The sequence below is a fragment of the Cuculus canorus genome, chromosome 24 (genome assembly GCF_017976375.1).
Source record: "Cuculus canorus isolate bCucCan1 chromosome 24, bCucCan1.pri, whole genome shotgun sequence".
NCBI lineage: Eukaryota > Metazoa > Chordata > Aves > Cuculiformes > Cuculidae > Cuculus > Cuculus canorus.
The window spans coordinates 665,659-684,235 of record NC_071424.1 but is presented as its reverse complement, the minus strand read 5'-3'; the positions used below and the strand labels follow the sequence as shown (position 1 = coordinate 684,235).

The following is an 18,577-nucleotide window of genomic DNA, read 5'->3' as shown; positions in this document are numbered from 1 at the left end:
ACAGATGGATAAATTCTCCCAGCAATCTTATGCATATTCTGTTCCTTTCCAAGGGCTCATTTTATTGTTGTTATGAACTTCACAGTCAAATCTGCTAATTTGGAGCTTTGGCTCCAGCCCTGCCTGAGCATTTGAGATGGGGAAAGGCTGCAGAGGGGATTAGAGAAGAGACCTCTACTCAGGACAGACTGAACACAAGACTAAACAGTGCCTGGAAAAACACCATTTGAAAAACATGCTCTAAAACCCCATGGATGTTGTGCCCATCTTTCAAAAACCACTGTTATTTGAAAGAATTTATTTTAACCTAAATTAAGATATTGGGCTTTTGGTAATAGTAACTACTTTTTGTATCAATATCATGAAAGGAGAGGACTTAATAATTTCCCAGTTCCCAAGATTAGAATGGATATTAGTTATTAGTTGTTAGCAATTAGCAGGGACACCACGTTCTCCAGAGCATCTCGGATTGGTTTGCGCAGGGGTAACAACACCGCCCCGGAACCTTTGTTCTGCAGCCGCAGCGCCGCCCGGGCTCTCTCTGCGAGCTGCACTGGGGCTGCCCTCGGCTGTGCCTGATCGCCGAGCTGGGGTCCCGTCAAGCGCTTCTCCAGGGCAGCCCCGTGGCGGTGGTCCCGTCAGGCGCAGCGCGGGCAGCCCCGGCGCGGGGGTCTTTATCAGCGGGACCGGAACGAAGCAGCGGCCGCGATGAACCTGGAGCTGCTCGGTGCGTGCTGGGCGGGGGGGGGGTTCGCTCAGGCCTCCACCGCGGCTTCACCCTCCACCCTCGCCTCCCGCCTCACTCCCCGACCTCGCACCCCCGCTTCGCACCCCCCGCCCCGGGCACCCCCACCTCACCCCCGGACTCACTCATCCCCGGACTCACCCCTTGCTTTTCCTTACAGAGTCTTTCGGCCAGAACTACCCCGAGGTAACGGCTCTCCCCGCCCCCGCGGGGCCGCCCCCGGCCCGCAGGCTGCTGCCGGGCGGGCCGGGCTGAGCGCCCCCGCGGCTGCCGCTGTCCCCGCAGGAGGCTGACGGGACGCTGGACTGCATCAGCATGGCGCTCACCTGCACCTTCAACCGGTGGGGGACGCTGCTGGCCGTGGGCTGCAACGACGGGCGTATCGTCATCTGGGATTTCCTGACCAGGGGCATCGCTAAGATCATCAGCGCCCACATCCACCCTGTCTGCTCCCTCTGGTGAGGAGCGACCACGGGTTCTGGGGCGACAGAGCTCGCTGAGTGGCCAAGCACTGAGTTCGCAGCCTCTGAGAAGCTGTTGGGGTTTATGTGAGAAATCGGCGCTGGCTGTGTGTGAGCATCATGGAATTTTGAGTGGGGACAGACCTCAAAGCCCATCCAGTCCCACCCCTGCCATGGGCAGGGACACCTCCCACGGGATCAGGGGCTCCAAGTCCCATCCAACCTGGCCTTGAACCCCTTCAGGGATGGGGCAGCCACCACTGCTCTGGGCACCCTGGGCCAGGGCCTCCCCACCCTCACAGCAAAACATTTCTCCCCACGATCTCATGTCAATCTCCCCTCTTTCAGTTCCCTCTCATCCTATTCCTGCCTGCCTTGATCAAGAGCCCCCTCAGCTTTCCTGGAGCTCCTTTCAGTACTGGAATGCTGCTGTACGGTCTCCCTGGAGCTGCTATAACATCTCCCTGGCATCAGAAGCTCTGGTACCTGACAGCTCCTAACACCATGTTGATTCCTGGAATGCCCAAGCCCATTGTGGGATACTTGGTTTTGTGCTGGGATTACTTCAAGAGAATTTTGAAACATGTTATGCTTGTTAAGTGCTTGGATGTAGAACTGAAAGGTTTTTCTTAAGGTTGATAGATTTATGTTTGAACCTTTGTCTAATAATTTTAAACTGGCTGTCAGTGGATATGTGTTTTGCCTTTTTAATGGGTAGTAACTACTGCTTGAACTGCTTGTCATTCCTGTAGCTGGAGTCGAGATGGTCACAAACTGGTGAGTGCATCGACCGATAACATTGTGTCGCAGTGGGATGTGCTCTCTGGAGACTGTGACCAGAGGTTTCGATTTCCTTCGCCTATCTTGAAAGTTCAGTACCACCCTCGAGACCAGTAAGTCCCGTGAAACAAGGGTTGATTGCCTTCATTTTGGTAGAGCTAATAATTATTAAAATGTTTTTCCTGCAGTTTGAATCCTAGAATCATGGAATGGTTTGGGTTGGAAGGGACCTCAAAGCCCATCCAGTTTCACCCCCTGCCATGGGCAGGGACACCTCCCACGGGATCAGGGGCTCCAAGCCCCATCCAACCTGGCCTGGAACCCCTCCAGGGATGGGGCAGCCACCACTGCTCTGGGCGACCTCGGCCAGGGCCTCTCCACCCTCACAGCAAAACATTTCTCCCTAAGATCTCATCTCGGCCTCTCCTCTTTCAGCTGAAAACCATTCCCCCTTGTCCTGTCCCTGCACTCCCTAATCCAGAGCCCCTCCCCAGCTTTCCTGGAGCCCCTTTCAGTACAAAATTATTTTTGCAAATCTAGTAGATGGTTTTGGTTTGTCATCTTGCAATTTGGATCCAAAGCTCTTTTCATTATGAAAATATCAGGAAAGTTTGAGAGGAAAGAGGAGAAGGATTCTTTTCAATGCATTTAGAATGTCTCATAGAGTTTACAAGTTCGTGCATAAACATGGAGAAGTTTCCAGAGAAAGGAAGGAAGGAAATGAAAATAGACACCAGCTTAACGTCTTGTTATGGTTAAAGTAACAAATATGAAATAAGATAATAAAAATACGGAGGTATTCTGTGTTTCTCGATACAGGTTGAGATTTTTTTCCACTTCTAAATGTGGAAACTTCTTTTCCAGAGAAGGAACTACTAACTATTTGTTTACTGCTTTGCAGAAACAGAGTTTTGGTTTGTCCCATGAAGTCAGCGCCAGTGATGCTAACATTGTCAGACTCCAAACACGTTGTCCTGCCTGTGGATGATGACTCTGATCTCAATGTCGTGGCCTCCTTTGACAGACGAGGGGAATACATTTATACGGGCAATGCCAAGGGGAAGGTGAGCCTTCAGCAGACGGCTGAATGCAACAGCTTAGATCACTCTTTGTGGTTATCAAGATGCTTAACATTTTGAGGTTGTGCTCTTTGTTTTTATATAAGGCTTCCGGAATGCCTCTTGAATAATTGATACTGCATTGAGATGATCTCCTGAACAAAGTGTCATGCTTTCTCTCAGAAGATCTCTATAATCTTTGACTGAGTTAGGTCTTTAGGTTGCTGTTGTCTGCAGCTGCATTTGTTGGATCCTTTTTAAGTGTAAATAAGCAATGTTTGTGTCACAGAAACTATAGATGCAGAATCCCAACTATTCCTGCTTAGATTGCTGAGGCTTCTGCTGTCAGGGGTAGTGGCTGATGTGAAAGGTACCGAAAGGGGAGGAGTGAGTTACAGTGAAGACACTGATTGCCTTCTGTCTCCTTAATCTTCAGATCTTGGTCTTAAAAACAGAGACTCAGGATCTTGTTGCATCCTTCAGAGTGACAACTGGAACCAGTAACACTACAGCTATTAAATCGATTGAGTTTGCGCGGAAGGGAAGGTGAGTTACTTATCTGTCAAGTGGTGTCTTTAATGATGAATTGAAAACTACAGGGTAGATTGGGAGAGCATAGAGGGTCTTGAAAACTCCCACAGTTCTTTCATGGAAAACATATTCAGATTCTTCTTATTTTCTTATTTTTTTTAATGCAAAGCATGTTCTGTGCCCTCCTTCCTGCAGCTGCTTTTTAATAAACACAGCTGACCGGATAATCAGGGTGTACGATGGCCGTGAAATTCTGACTTGTGGACGGGATGGGGAACCGGAACCCATGCAGAAGCTGCAGGATTTAGTGAACAGGTAAGAGGCAGCAGAATGGCTGGACAACCTGACTTGAGGGGTGTGTGCTTGGCATTAATGAGATCTCATGATGAAAGGTAGCTCAGTATCCTATTCAGTGCAGTAGAGAGATGCTTTCATGTGAAACCTGTCTCTCACATTTCATTTGGAGTTTTAATATTATCTGTAGGTGAGAGTATGTAAGATCTCAGACCAAATCATAAAATCACAGAAGAATGGTTTGGGTTGGAAGGGACCTTAAGCCCTATCCGGTTCCAACCCCCTGCCATGGCAGGAACACCTCCCACTGGATGGGGTTGCTCAAAGCCTCATCCTTGAAGAACAAGCTAACTCCACAGCCCTCCATCCTCTGGTGTATTTTAACTTGTGATGCTGTTTTTGCACACAGGACACCGTGGAAGAAGTGCTGCTTCTCTGGTGACGGTGAATACATAGTGGCAGGATCAGCGCGACAGCATGCCCTGTACATATGGGAGAAGAGTATTGGAAACCTAGTGAAAATCCTCCACGGCACCAGAGGAGAGCTGCTCTTGGATGTAGCAGTAAGAAAACTACCTACTATTGTTGTGTTCCCTGTTATTTTGAAAACTAGGCTTTCTTAATTCCGTTTACTAATTAAGCTCTCCCTCTTCTCTCTTTCGAATACTACTAGTGGCATCCAGTCCGACCGATCATAGCTTCTATCTCGAGTGGTGTGGTGTCAATATGGGCTCAGAATCAAGTGGTAAGCATTCTAGGTCGTTTCTGTAAGAGACGATGTTCTGATGGAGCCAGTGGGCTCCATCCCACTAGACGGGCTCGTTGCATGTTGAAATCCTTCTTGAAATCCCCTCTCGGCCAGCTCTTCAGGTTCACCTGCTTAACCTGACCCGTGTTTGCCTTCGTGTTGAATGAGAGGAGGGTAGACACACAGTTAAACTTTGCGTTATGTCTTAAATATTGCAGGGATGTTTTGTGGGGGAATGGTGTCCTGAATGTGTCCTTTTAAAGTGCTGGAAATCTGAGTGAGCCAGCCAAAACTGAAGTGGCTGAACATTAACATACAGCTTTGGGTTTAGGGGTAATTATGATATACGTTGCAGTAACTAAGGAATAGTACAATGTTGCATTTTCAGTCGGAACTATCTTGTGCAGTTCCTTATTTGCCACCTGACTTTGGACTTGAATGAGGCCTGATTTTTGTCATCTTACGCATGTCTTGGGGACTTGAATGCAGAATGAGGTTCTGATTGCCCAAGCCCTCACTGTGGCTGCTGTTCCTTTGCGTAAGGAAAAAATCATTTGGAATTTGTTTAGGAAAACTGGAGTGCCTTTGCGCCTGACTTCAAAGAGCTGGATGAAAATGTAGAATATGAAGAGAGGGAGTCAGAGTTTGACATTGAAGACGAAGATAAGAGTGAACCAGAACAGACAGGTACAGTGTAAACTGTTTTTGTGTAGCAGAGAGTTTGTAGTCTGACTATGTGACCACAGTAAAAACTAAAACCAGTGATCACGCTAATGTACATGGGTAGTAATGACAAAACGGGAGGGCATAAATGAAAATGTATGAATTAATACAATCGGTATGATTCCTGCCCGTTGACAGGGAGCATTGTTTTAGAAACGCCTCCACTCACCCATATATGTTTAAGCAGAAAGCAGTAGCAAATAGCCGTGTGTTGTGGTACAGACCTGCTCTTGGCAGCAGCAGCGCCGAGTTTGAATGAACAGCAGCGCAGCCAGGCCACTTGGTGGTGCCAAAAATTTGTGTGTTGTGAAAGGTGGCACTTAAACCGTGGAAGGAATTTCAATTATTCCCAGCGTACCACAGAGCTGTGCTCATTACTGGGCTCTGCAGCGCTAATCATATTTAGATTAACTGCTGTTTAGCAGTTTCTAATAGTAGAGTGTAACATTGGCTTGTGGGAATTAAGCATTGAAATAAATTTCAATAGATTTAGAACTACTTCAGTGAAAACTGAATATTTAAAGACTTTAATTCTTTAATCTACCTTTATTACTGGTGGTTTATATCAATAGGACTGTATTAGAACATAGAAAAATAAAATAATAACCTGATGGATTTAAAAGGAAACGCTTTAGGTTTGTTTTCTGCTTTAATTCTCATTTCTGCATCTTAGACATTTAAGCATAGTCAGTCTCATTCTTTCCAAGTTACTTGATCTTTTCCTTACTGTCTTTAATCGTCTTTTTTCCTTGCTTCTCAGGTGCCGATGCTGCAGAAGATGAAGAAGTGGATGTAACCAGCGTGGATCCCATCGCAGCCTTCTGTAGCAGGTGAAAGAATGTTTTGTTTCAAGTGTGAATACAAAATACGTCACTAGTATTCACTGTATAGTGTTATTATAATTCCTAATTTTAAATGGAAGCAATTATTTTCGTTCACAGTGATGAAGAACTGGAGGACTCCAAGGCTCTGCTTTACTTGCCCATTGCTCCTGAAGTTGAAGATCCAGAAGAAAACCCCTATGGACCTCCGCCAGATGCAGTTCAGAGTTCTTTAGCTGATGAGGGTCTAGGCTCTGAGAAGAAGAGGCAGTCCTCCTCTGATGGACCTCAGGCTCCGAAGAAGAAACCCAAAACCACCAACATCGAACTACAAGGAGTACCTAATGATGGTGCGTAGAAGCTGTTGTTTTAGTGCCTGTTGTGCTCAAAGCCCATCCAGTTTCACCCCCCTGCCATGAGCAGGGTCACCTCCCACTGGATTAGGTTGCTTCAAGCCCCATCCAACCTGGCCTTGAGCCCCTCCAGGGATGGGGCAGCCAGGGCTTCTCTGGGAATGAATAATCACATCCTGAAATTGCAGTTTTTAATGCTGTTTGTATCTCACACTAGGGCTGTATGTTCTGATAAATCCCATTGGTAACACAATAACTTCTGTCTCTCCACAGAAGTCCATCCGCTGCTGGGTGTGAAGGGAGATGGTAAATCCAAGAAGAAGCAAGCAGGCAGGCCTAAAGGATCAAAAGGTAAAGACAAAGATTCTCCATTTAAACCGAAACTCTACAAAGGGGACAGAGGTGCTTTACCTCTGGAAGGAGCAGCGAAGGGTAAAGTGCAGGCGGAGCTGGGACAGCCTTTGACAGGTAAGGAACCCAGCGTGAGCGTCGTTGGCTTGCTTGGTGGCCTTGCTTTGTACAGACCCCAACTTAATATACTCATAGAGTTTGATCTTCCCAGATGGCACTTGCTCTTTAAACATTCAGCTGCTGTCAAGGATAGGCGAAACATGACGTTTTTTGAAGTGGAAGTGTTTATAGTATTCGTAGTAAAACTAATTCCCAGGCCTGTGCTATTGCATAGAGAGAGCACGAGGGGTTTGTGATAGAGATCGAGCGCTGTTTCAAATGCAACAAACCTTTTGATACCTTTAGTTCTGATAACTGAAGTTCAATAACTTCAGTCGACTCTTACATGAACGGTAATAATGTTTGGCTTGGTGTGTTGATTTTGAGGGGGAAAAGTGTAATTAGTGAAGGATTACAAAGGTGAAATTGATATTTTGTGCTGTTGATGCTGAGCAGAGCGATGAAGAGGAGAAAAATTCTGTAAGGGGAACTAGGAAAGAGAACAACATCAGTTTGAGAAATGTACCCTGAGATAACATTGAAGAGCTGAATTTTCTATTCCCAGCTCTACAGCAGCAGGATAGCCCAGAGAGTGCAGTTGCTGTAAGTGAGGGTAGGTTTTGGTGGACTTTTCTCCCTTTTTGGGGTTATTTTGGTCATATATCGTTAGTACTGCTAAAACTCCCCTAAACCAGGAGTGTTGTGGTTGCTTTGTGAGGCCCAGGCTGAGTCAGAGAGACATGTGTGTTTCCCAGCTGTCTCGTTTGCTACTTCAGCTTCTTTTTTGGGAAAACTTCATTAAAACACGGTAGAGAAAACAGACATTTGGATTCCCTTGTGTGGACCTGTTTTTTTTTAGGATTGTGTTGAAGAACTTGGGGTTGATGTATAAACAGTTTCAGAGACACAGTGTCATCTATATATAAGATTTTGCATTTCCTTGAACTCAGCAGCTGCTGCTGTGGATTTTAGACTGCACAGGAGTTGTTTTATCCCACCCCCAACTTCCGTCCCTCACTGCTGGTTCTGTGCTACCCACCTTGCTCCTTGTCCTTCCTGCTCAGCTCCTGTTGTGCTGCTTGCACTGTGATAGTTGCTGTTTTCAGAAAAAGGGAAGAGGGATAAAAGAAAAAAGTCTGTACGTGGAAAAATGTGGTGGGTGTTTTCTGGGCTTCCATTTAATCCTTTCATGCTGCACCTTGGAAAATCCAGGAATTAAAAAGGTAGCTGGGAATATCCTTAGAGCTTGTTTGTACCCTGGGAGGAACTGAGTTGCTTCTGGTGTCGGATTTACTGGACAGGGTATTTCTCTCTTGACTTCATGAGCCATTAGGGGGCATCTAGGTTGTTTTAAAGTATGATAGTAGGGCGTTTTCTGGATTGTGTGGATCCTCAAGTGTCTTTGCTGGCATCTGTTACACATCCTGTCCGGTGGGTGAGGCCAGTTCAAAGGCCAAATGAATATAACTGTTACTTCCATCAGCAGGCCTGTTGATTGCTTTCTTCTATCATGCTGCTAATTAACATGACCATATACATAAGAACACAAATGAGGAAGGATTGTGCACTGTAAACTTAACAATGTGGCTTCTAGAACGGATTTAAGTCATTGTTTGCTTCAAAAACCCAACATTTTGACTTTCCTGTGTCAGAGGGGCTGTATAAGCAGTTTGTTTTCAGAGAAGCAGGTTTAATAGCAAGTATTTTTGTTCAGCTTTTTCCAGGTATGCTCATGTAACTCAGTTATCAACTTGCTTTCCTGACCCACTTGATTTACATTTGTAGACAGCTCAGCATTCTTTATTCTCGCAGCTTGTGGTCACTGTTGCATCAGTCTATTCTGAGAGCTGGAAAAACAGTACTCAGTTTCCTCCTACACATCTCAAACAAGGCGACATTCTAGACAGACTCTTTTCTTGGTTTTTTTTTTTACACATATTTGCCAGTCCATATCTGGGAGGTTATTGGTGTGTGTGTGTGCTTGCAATGCTTCCACGTGGTTGTTAGAACACAGTCTGCACCCCTATAAATGACAGCAGTGGAATTTTACTGGCTGCTGCTCCTGAGCTTGGGACGTGCGTACCCACACCAGTACTTTTGGGTTTGGATACTGTGAAGTGGAATTTCTTCTTTTCTTATGAACAAATGGGTTTAGAACCCAGTCCCCTACTTACTTTACCCATCCTTACTTGCCTGTAAGCACTTCAAGGTGTTTTTCCATGGTGGTGTTCTTTAGTTTGACTGAGCGTTAGGGAACTAATTAATTCTGCTATGAGCAACTTCTGTATCTCATTAGGACCTGTTATTGTGCTCCCTTCTACAGAACTGTTGCCTTAAGAGGATCCAATAGATCTGTGCAGGAGACCTCAGCAGTCTGTTGGAAGTGTCTCTGACTCATGCTATGAGAAGAACAGCTTGTCCACTGAAGGAAACTGTCGCTTGGATCTTTCCAAACTCACAGTAGTCTTTTGGTCCATGAAGTTCATGTCTGTCTTCCTTTATTCTTGCACGTACAGTTCCTATTTTCGGCAGTCAGCTTTTTCCTCCTGGGGCTGCCGGTATTCTTCCACACTTTCAGATTCCAGTGGCCTCCCGCCTGGCATCCAAGCCAGGCTGCATTTTCTGTCTGTCATGCATGAAGCTCTTAATTCTGCTAGTTTCTTCCTGTTTTTTCTGAAGTAACTAATCAGTCTCTAAGCCAGTCGCACAACAAGCATTTCTCTGCTGGAAAATGTTTGTGGTCTCCCATAATGCAGTGTCTTTTTGGAGCTTGCTGCAAGCGTGTCTGTATGGCAGTGCACTTCAGTCGGGCAGGAAATGTCCTGTTGTTAAAGCTGATCTGTCAAAATCAGGGTCCAGTATAAATAAACTGAGAAGCTTGATATATTTTGCCATAAGGTTTTACTGAAAAACTGTAATCTGGTTTAATCCAGACTTAGGTGGAACTTGTTTCCAATTGTGCTTTGGTCTGAGGTTTTGGGGTTGAAGAATCAAATTAATTTTACACCAGGTAAGTTTGTTTGCAGCTTTGTGGAATAAAAGCTGCGAGATTCCTTAGCCACTTTGTCCATGCCTGTGCGCATCATCTCAAATAGAGGTGCAGAAGCACTGGAGATCTTAATTTGCCGTGTTTAGTTTCCTGTGGGTGACATCTCATTCTGAAAAGCAGTGCTTTATCTAGGAAATTTTGTTCTCTTTCAGTTCTTCTGGAAATTGTACCATGTTTGGTGGTCTCTGGTTTCTGGTAATGTCTTTTTTGAGGCTGGTTACTTATTTTTTGTCTGTCTTTGATCTCTTTAGCAGGTGGTGCAATCTCAGAATTGCTATGAAGACGCTCTTCTTTATCTTCCTGTATTCTTTCCTGTATTGGCACCGTATCATGGAAGATAGATGACATGCTCAGTCAGAGCAGACTGACTAATACAGCAGACTGATTGTTCACGGATTCAGGGAGTGATTTTTGTAAGCAGTGAATTTGGAAGAGGAAACAGCCTTCATTCCTCCTTAACTGCCTCTTCGTTGAACAGTGTGAGATGCTGACTCTCAGGTCATGCGATTTGCAAAGACTCCTTGGGCTGCCTGTGTGTTGCCACGTGTGACTGTTCCTAAAGTGAGCGGGTACCCAACTCTCTGCCACTCCAGAGCTTCTTAGCCATTGTCTTTTAAGTATTTCTTTTGGTCCTGGATTGAAGAATGCCCCAAGTGTGTATTTTTATTCCTGATGCCACATGACTGTGTATCCTGCAAGCTTCCCTTTCTCTGCTGTTAATTTTCATTGCAGTCATTCTAAGTCCTGTGCCAGCCGTGTTACCATACTAGCTTCTCTCTTAGCTCAGTGTGATGCCTCCTGTGCTGACGTTCTTCGTGCAATGCTGCTGCTGCTGTGCCAGCTTCGATCTCATCTCGAGTGGACAGAGATCTTGTATGAGGAGTCAAGACACCTTCTGACGTCTGCAAGGAATGAATCTTCATATCGTGAACATTTTAGAGGTGAAGGATGACTCTGCTCACAGGGGGAAGGAAAAAGTGAAAGGAGCTCTAGAGAAAATACTCAGTTTATATGCTTTTTCCTAGCCTGTGATATGAAAAGCTGTGTTGGCGGTTTCTTTCTGTCCCGACAGGTGTCTTTATTCTGTCTCTTCTGTGGGGAGTCGTACCAGAAACAGTTCTTCCTTAGCTGGTGTGTACTGGCAGCAAAAGCAGAACCAATATTTCTTCGAACTCAAACAGTAGTTTTTCAGGATGTTTTTCCCACTTCTGCATCAATAAAGAAGAAAGATGAATGCTAACAGCTCATTCCCAGCCATCTTTTAATGGTCATAGTATTTCCCTTGAGGGAATGGGAAGAGACACTTTCTCTATCCAATACCTGGCACCTCTCTGTACCAGCCCAACCGCCTGTTAAAAGGAAGTTTTAATTCCTAATGGAAATTCCCTTGTTTATAGACTTTAGTAGTTCCTATGCAATTACTTTTCAGTTGTTCCCCAGACGTAATTATTGAGATTATCACTATGTATTTAAATTCTCAATGTATCCTGCAGATGTTATAAACCAAGAAGAGGAGTCGCAAAGAGATTTATTAATTCGCAGTCAGAAGGATGCAGTAGTTGCATGAGATATAAGCATGGGAAGAGAGGAGGCTTTTTAAATTAGAAGGTTCTTCAAAACTGGTATTTTCATTTCCGTCTTGGGCACAGCGGCCTGCTCATTTATCAGAATTCATTCCCATGTGTACAGTATGAGTTTCTTTGTTCTGTCTGCTTGTAGGATGACTCTCATCCTTCCTGGAATCAAATCCACCCGTATGTGGTGTGACTGACCCCACCAGCTTTAAAATATGCCTAGGCAATGGCTCTCTAGATTGTTTTAAAGCATTTTCCATGGGCTCCAGCCTTCGTTTCTGTTAAAACTTCTCTGTACAGTGTATATGTCCTTGGTTTTTTTTTTCTTCCTTCTCTTATTTTATTTTTTGGTATCTGTAGTTTTGTACAATATTTGTCAGATGCTGGCTTGATGTGAGTTTCTAGCAGTGATGTTAGGATTTGTGTTTGTAAATAAAGAGTTTTGTTTTATTTCCTAAAGTCAGTGAGTAAGTCTTGGCTTTTCCATGCAACTGTGGTTATGTTGTGGTAACATTTAGGAATCCTGGTGCAAACACAAGCTTATTGTGCCTTCACCACAGCTAATGTGGTGGAGGTTGGGTTTTTTTTTTTTTAAGTGTGGCATTTGTTTGATGATGGTGTTTCCGGAGAGAGCAGTAATCTATGGTGTAAGAGAAGCCCTGTGCAGCCGAGTGCAGCCTAGGCACAGACATGGGAAAGGGAATCATGAAGTGTGCTAGGTGTGAGGTTTCCTCCAGGGCAACTGAATGTGGAAAATCCAGGAAGTAAATTCTCAGAAGTCTTCATTTTAATCAGTGAAGGACTGTTAGGAAGAGAAATCTGGATATGCATCAGCAGAGCTGTGGAGGAATGCTGCAATCCAACTCCTTTCTGCAGTCTGCAATTCAGTTGTTGGTAAGGAGACACCGATTACCGAGCTGCCTTGACCATAGTTCAATTACTTCATCAACAATAAGTAACTTTGATGTTTTTCATTAAGAACTTTCCCAGTAGTGCCTGAATTCTTTCAGGATGCTTGAACATGAAGTGAATTGTGCTGGGGTGTCTCCTCTCCAAGCCATTTGCTGCAGTGGCAGCATATGAGCTGTTTCTGTTTTACAGGCGTGTTGGTGGAATGGGAAATGTTGGCTCAGCCCTCTCTGATGGCGTGTAACATGTTGGGGTGCAGACTCGCAGCTCCTCTGAGCAATGCTGCGAGGCCAGTGCTGTTGAATCCCTTCTGAGTCTGACAGTGGATGTCAAGAGCCTCATTGTGCTGAGTCCTCGTGTCAGAGGACTTGCTTTGGCTTCTTTATTCTCCCTAGCAAGGTTTGGGGCTGCATTGTAACCGAGGCAACCAGATGATAACATCAGGACCACAAACGCAGGTTCACAGAGTCGTTGGTGAGTGACCACCCTGTGCCGAGTGACAAACTACTGTTCAGCTTCCCTTTGATGTCAATGCCATCAGACTGGAGGTTGAAATCACGTTTTCATGCTCTTGGTAGTCTTGTGGTTTATTGACTACTGAATTTGTGTACCTGTAGAAAGGAGCAGATGTGAGTGATAACCCTGATATGAAGACCGTGTGGAAGAGCTTTATCCTTGGGATATTCCCTTGTGCTTTCTACCTGCCGTTGGTAGCTTCTGTTGGAAAAGTTACCGTCCCAGCAGAGTTGATGACAGTTGCAGTGAAAGTTGCAGTCAAAAGCACCCCCTGCAGCGTCACCTGTGGGATGGGCTTCAAGATAGAGGAGTTGTGTGAGATCACTCCTGACGGAGAGAAGAGGGATTGTACCCTGCGCAGGACTGACTGCCTGACCAGCTGGCTTTGTGGTACCCTGTACTTCACCATCCCTGTAGGTAAATTTTTCCAGATCAGCTGCCTGACCTTGGGCACAGACAGCTTTGCTAACCGAACCTGTAAGTGGGGGCTTGCCCGTGGCCTCATCACCACAAAGGATGAACTCTTCAAACCTTTTGAAAACCCCGATTCCTTTGTCAAGTTTTCCCCTGTCAGGGAGTCTGATGCAGGGACTTACCGATGTGATGTGCGGATGCTGAAGACATTGAGAATCATCAAGAGGATCTACTTTGGAGTCAGAGTAATCTGGAATGATTATATGGAGCTAAACTTCCGAAAATCTTTGACCCGGGAACAGGAGTTGGCAGCAAACAAGGAGGAAGGAGGCACAGAAAACACTACCCATGAAGAAGTGCAAGAGCAGCAGCGCTTTGGGCAAAAAGAATTGATTTATGAGTACTTGGTAGGAATTGGAAGTGGAGTGGCAGTGGGTGTCCTGGTGAGCGTGGCTCTCTGCTACCTAAAGAAGATTTTGAGAAGACGAGCTGTGAGGAAACAAGCTGAGGTCTAATGCAATTGTTTGTCTCTCTTTATTAATATTGATGCAGTATTCCCTGGCGATGTAATTTTTTTCCTGGCTGATACAGTTTATTACCAAATATTTTCTTGAGCTGTGGAGTCTGGTAAGTTAGTACAGGACTGTAGCATCCAAGCTTGAGTCGAAATGGAGTAGGGCAGGCCTTATCTCTGGATGGGGCAAGGCAGTTTGCCCAACATTGTGTGCTGGGATGGTCAGGAATGGTCCAGATGTGAGTTAGAGGACACAGCCACAGAAACTGCCCACTGCTTGCTGCTAACTATCTTGCTCTACTCCTCTAGCGGGCCTTTATTTTACCTCTAGGTGTTTGGGCAGTTTTATTTAGCTAATAACTTGCAATTCTCATTCCTCTCTCAGGTCCTTGAATTCTGCTTTGCCCAGAATGCTGTGGTGATGTGAGTGATGCAGTTCACTGTTTGGTAGACTGTGTTTCTCCACATTAATAGAGGTGTGCTGTGAGCTGCAAAGAAGTAAGGAATCAAGGTGGGCTTTCAAATGAGGTTTCCTGGCTCTTCGGAGTCCTCTCCATCTGGTTTGAGGAGCTGTGGGGATGAGGGTTGGACCACCACAGTGTGCTTCCTATAGAGGGATTTATCTCCCTGCACCAGAGCATAGGAAACTCCGAAGTATCTTGGAGCTTGCCCTCTTTCCTTTGTAATGTAGAACAGCCAGGAAGCATTGGGGAGCATAAGCAAATCTTAAATTTGAGGAACACAATTCTTAAATTCTTAGGAACACAAGTGGATGATTTGAATCATGACTCAGAGCTGAACTCATTGCTGAAATCTGTAACGGGGGAGAGGGGGAGGAAGGGAAGAGTTCAGTGAGCTTGTGGCTCTTTCATTTTTCCTGGTGATTATGAGTGTAAACCATGCAGCAACTCAGCAGGGAGTTACTCTTTCCCCCTTGGTAGTAGAATTCGCAGAGGGACCTATTAAATACCTTCTCTTTCTACTTTCTATCTCTTATTTTACAGTAAACAATTACGTTCGCTGTCTGTTTCCTTTTCTTCTGTGAAGTGCAGGAATGCATAGCACACCCAAATCCTGGGAATATAATGATACGACTCTAAAGACTGAAGCATAGTTGTTTTTTTTTTTTTATCAGAGCAACAACAAAAAAAGCTTTTACAGAAGCAGACAGATACAGAAGTAAAGAGCTTATTTGCAAAGAATCCTATATAAATACTGAAATGCAGTGAGCCAAATCTTCCTGCACTGTCAGGTTGGTAATGAGTGTATGAGGACAACAATCCGTAGACCCTGGTGTTGCCTGGCTGTGTGTGAGTGGAGAAGCAAGCCTGTCAGAAGGCTTGAATTCCCGCTTTGTAGTTCTACCGCGATCCCTGTTTCAGCAGGGAGACTTTAATGGGCACGATAACCGGCAGAAGTTTGGAGGCTTTGGGGGGAGCTGTTCTGCAGTGACAGCAGATGCTTTGGGGAATGTACAATGTCCTTTCCTGATGCTTGGAATGACCCTCTGGGAAGGGACAGGAGGATCATTACAACTTTGTGACTGACAGTAAAGGACTCTGTGTCCTTCTTGTGTTTGGCAAACTGGTCCCGTGATTCAGGAGCTCCTCGATGGTGACCCAGTTATCCAAGGTTTTCTTGCTTCTGTTCCCATCTCAATGTATGCAAAGAACAGGTTGTTCAGCCTGGAGAAGAGAAGGCTCCGGGAAGACCTTAGAGCAGCTTCCAGTGCTGAAAGGGGCTCCAGGAAAGCTGGGGAGGGGCTGTGGATCAGGGAGGACAGGGATAGGTTGAAGGAGAACGGTTTTCAGCTTCAAGAGGGGAGATTGAGATGAGATCTTGGGGAGAAATGTTTTGCTGTGAGGGTGGGGAGGCCCTGGAACAGGTTGCCCAGAGCAGTGGTGGCTGCCCCATCCCTGGAGGGGTTCCAGGCCAGGTTGGATGGGGCTCAGAACAACCTGATCTGGTTAAAGATGTCCCTGCTCCTGGAGCGGGGTTGGACTGGATGACCGCTAAGTGTCCCTTCCAATCCAAAGCGTTCTGCAATTCTATAGAATATAAATATAGTATATAAAGAATGTAAGATATAATACAGTATTTATATTTTCATTAGCTATTTCTATTTTTGCCTAAATAGTTTTATATAATGATATATATAAGAAAACTGAAATGAGCACTTTCCACATGCTGGATTTACAGAGCTCTTTTTGCCTGCTGAAGATGAAGAAATGGGCAATTGAACTTAGTAAATAAGAGATACCCAGCACAGGAGAGAGGAAGCTGCGTGCTGCTGCCTGCTTTCCTATTTGGTTTCCTGCCATGTCCTGCTCCTTTCTTGTGGGATGAGACCTCCTCTGGTCCTGTTCGGGGCAGACTGTGGGTTCCTTTCTGTGCTGATTGAACTCTTGGAATAGTGGAAACAGCCACATGCTTGGTTTGGGAGCTAATGGTGAAAACAACAAAGAGAAGCTGTCCCATCTGGAACAGCCTCTCTGCTCTTTGTAATGGAAATGCAGGGGTTTGCATCCTGTGGGCAGCTGTGATTTAGAACTGCAGAAAGATTACATGAAAGGTCCAGGACAGTCCATTTTCTTACTGCTGAGCTGAGGAGGTCAGGGTGTGAACCAGAAAGGTCCTTTATCTTTTTATTTTGTACTCCCTCGACTTTTTTTTTTTTCCAAGGGGAGCCAGATGCCTGGCGCAGGAAACATTAATATATTTTTGTAAATGCTTATTTTAAGCCAGGAGGCTGTGGTGGGCAGTGCAGCTCCAGCTAGCAGCAAGGATCCCAGAATCATTAAGATTGGAAAAGACCTCTAAGTTCATCCAGTCCAATCATCAGCCCAACACCACTGCGCCTGCTAAACCATGTCCCAAAGTGGTGTGGCTACATGGTTTTTGAACTCCTCCCAGGATGGAGACACCCCACTGCCCTGGGCAGCCTCTGCCAGGGCTTCACCACTCTTTCATGAAGAAATTTTTCCTAATATCCAATCTAAACCTCCCCTGGTGCAACTTGAGGCCATTCCCTCTTATCCTATCACTTGTTCCTTGGGAAAAGAGCCCAGCACCCACCTCACCACAACCTCCTTTCCGGGAGCTGCAGAGAACAAAAAAGTCTCCCCTCAGCCTCCTCTTCTCCAGGCTAAACAGCCCGAGGTCCCTCAGCTGCTCCTCACAACACTTGTGCTCTAGACCCTTCGCTGAGACTGCTCCTCTTGTGGGCGTCGTTGCAGTTCGCAATGGCACTTTCCTTGTTGAGTTTTGTGGTGATCTAAGGTACGTTGGCTGGTGTTTCCAGACCTGCTGGGGGATTGAGGGGAAGGAAGGGAGAGAGATGAGAGAAGAGTAGCAGAAAGGGAATAGGGAGGTCAGATGTACAGCAAAGTCAGCAAAAGCAGCTGGAGCAGGGACACTTTGAAGCAGTGTGCTCTCCCCATCCCTACATTTCTTTTTGTCTCTTCCTGTAATCTGTGTGTTTTCTTAGACACTGTCCTCGTGCTTCCCAATGTAACTGTGTGAATTGCAGAAAAATGTGGTGCTCTCAGCTCTAAATTGGTAACACCGTGCTTAAACTTCTTTTTCTCTACTTTGTCAGCCTCGCCTGGAGGAGAGGGTGGCAGAGACCACAGGTAAACCCTGTATTCTACCAGCTCCTAACTGGAGTGGGTTGTGTGGTACAGACTTCTGCTGCCTGCTGATGGTCCTGAGTATTAGGAAGCAATTAGTATTGTACCTACTGAAGCCAGACAGATTGTGTGAGGGAGGAAGTCAATTTTCTAATGGCGTTAGTACTTGGAAAGGAGATAATAACAGAATGGTGAGGCATAGGCATCTGTTTAAATTGCTGTTAGCTACTGAAGCTTATCCGAATTGAATGACTGGATTGCCTTAACTGCTGGAACTTGAATGGCAGCAAAGAGGAAAACAAACCCCATCTGCTTCTTTTGCACTGAGATGGGGCTGTCTGACTCTTCCATCCTCTAATTCTTTTCCTTGCTCCTGCAGTTGCCAGCGGCAGTTCAGCGATCTGCCAGATTATAGCGAACAGTACAGCTTTTGGGATGTTATGTTCTTGTTCCCCTCTTTCCCACTTGCTGCTGCTTCTCACATGCTGATTTTCCTGTTGGTTTGGCTCGATGTATTGTATTCAGTATCTCCTTTCCTTCAGGCATTCCCTAAGCCTCACACAGGACAGAGGAAATAACTAGAAATGGCATTGTTTTCTTTAATGATCTTTGGATTTGCGAAACATATTTCCTCATCTGGTATTTCAGGGCATTTTACGACATGGTGGTGAACCTGGTTCTGTGGAAGCAGCAGCTGGGCTGGTGGCCAGGCAGTGGAGCCCCATCAGGAGCACTCAGGCTGCTTTGGAGGCTTTGGACGGGCGTTTGCCATGGAGGGTTCTGGGAGGTAATGAGTGAAAAATTTCACTAACAGCTAAGAAATGTGTGTGCACGCATCACTACTGGCTGCGTAAAATACATCGCTTGCCAAGGAGAGCGTTGAGATCCACATTGTGCTGGTAACTACTATGCCAATGAACATTTTCCAAGTCTATGGAATGATGCTTTTGAAAACTAAGGAAATTCAGAATTCGTTCTCCCCTCTCCTGTTGCTGGCTTCGTCCCAGC

The 18,577-nt window shown here is 45.6% G+C and overlaps 2 protein-coding genes across 7 annotated transcripts in view; both read left to right on the top strand.

Moving 5' to 3' along the window:
- Positions 1–571: 571 nt before the first annotated feature.
- Positions 572–18,577, top strand: part of RBBP5 (RB binding protein 5, histone lysine methyltransferase complex subunit) — a 61,159-nt gene continuing 43,153 nt past the window's right edge. Inside the window, exons 1-14 of one of the 6 annotated variants that reach the window (XM_054087456.1) lie at positions 573–727; positions 906–931; positions 1,031–1,203; positions 1,959–2,099; positions 2,888–3,050; positions 3,481–3,590; positions 3,771–3,890; positions 4,279–4,432; positions 4,543–4,614; positions 5,187–5,304; positions 6,101–6,170; positions 6,282–6,511; positions 6,788–6,982; positions 10,268–10,510. In XM_054087456.1, coding sequence (XP_053943431.1) covers positions 709–727; positions 906–931; positions 1,031–1,203; positions 1,959–2,099; positions 2,888–3,050; positions 3,481–3,590; positions 3,771–3,890; positions 4,279–4,432; positions 4,543–4,614; positions 5,187–5,304; positions 6,101–6,170; positions 6,282–6,511; positions 6,788–6,982; positions 10,268–10,293 — 1,617 coding nt within the window. In that variant the 5' untranslated portion in view covers positions 573–708 and the 3' untranslated portion in view covers positions 10,294–10,510. Of the gene's footprint in view, positions 728–905; positions 932–1,030; positions 1,204–1,958; positions 2,100–2,887; positions 3,051–3,480; positions 3,591–3,770; positions 3,891–4,278; positions 4,433–4,542; positions 4,615–5,186; positions 5,305–6,100; positions 6,171–6,281; positions 6,512–6,787; positions 10,511–18,577 lie in introns of those variants that run through there. The other 5 variants (XM_054087460.1, XM_054087458.1, XM_054087455.1 and 2 more) reach the window with 5 other exon arrangements.
- TMEM81 (transmembrane protein 81) lies at positions 10,657–14,567 on the top strand. Its single transcript, XM_054087461.1, has one exon. It carries the CDS (start codon positions 13,144–13,146, stop codon positions 13,939–13,941), a length of 798 nt encoding a protein of 265 aa, XP_053943436.1. The 5' UTR covers positions 10,657–13,143; the 3' UTR covers positions 13,942–14,567.

Bases quoted from the DNA above. Each gene is read 5' to 3' on its own strand.
- TMEM81 (XM_054087461.1), top strand. From the start codon at position 13,144: ATGAAGACCGTGTGGAAGAGCTTTATCCTTGGGATATTCCCTTGTGCT.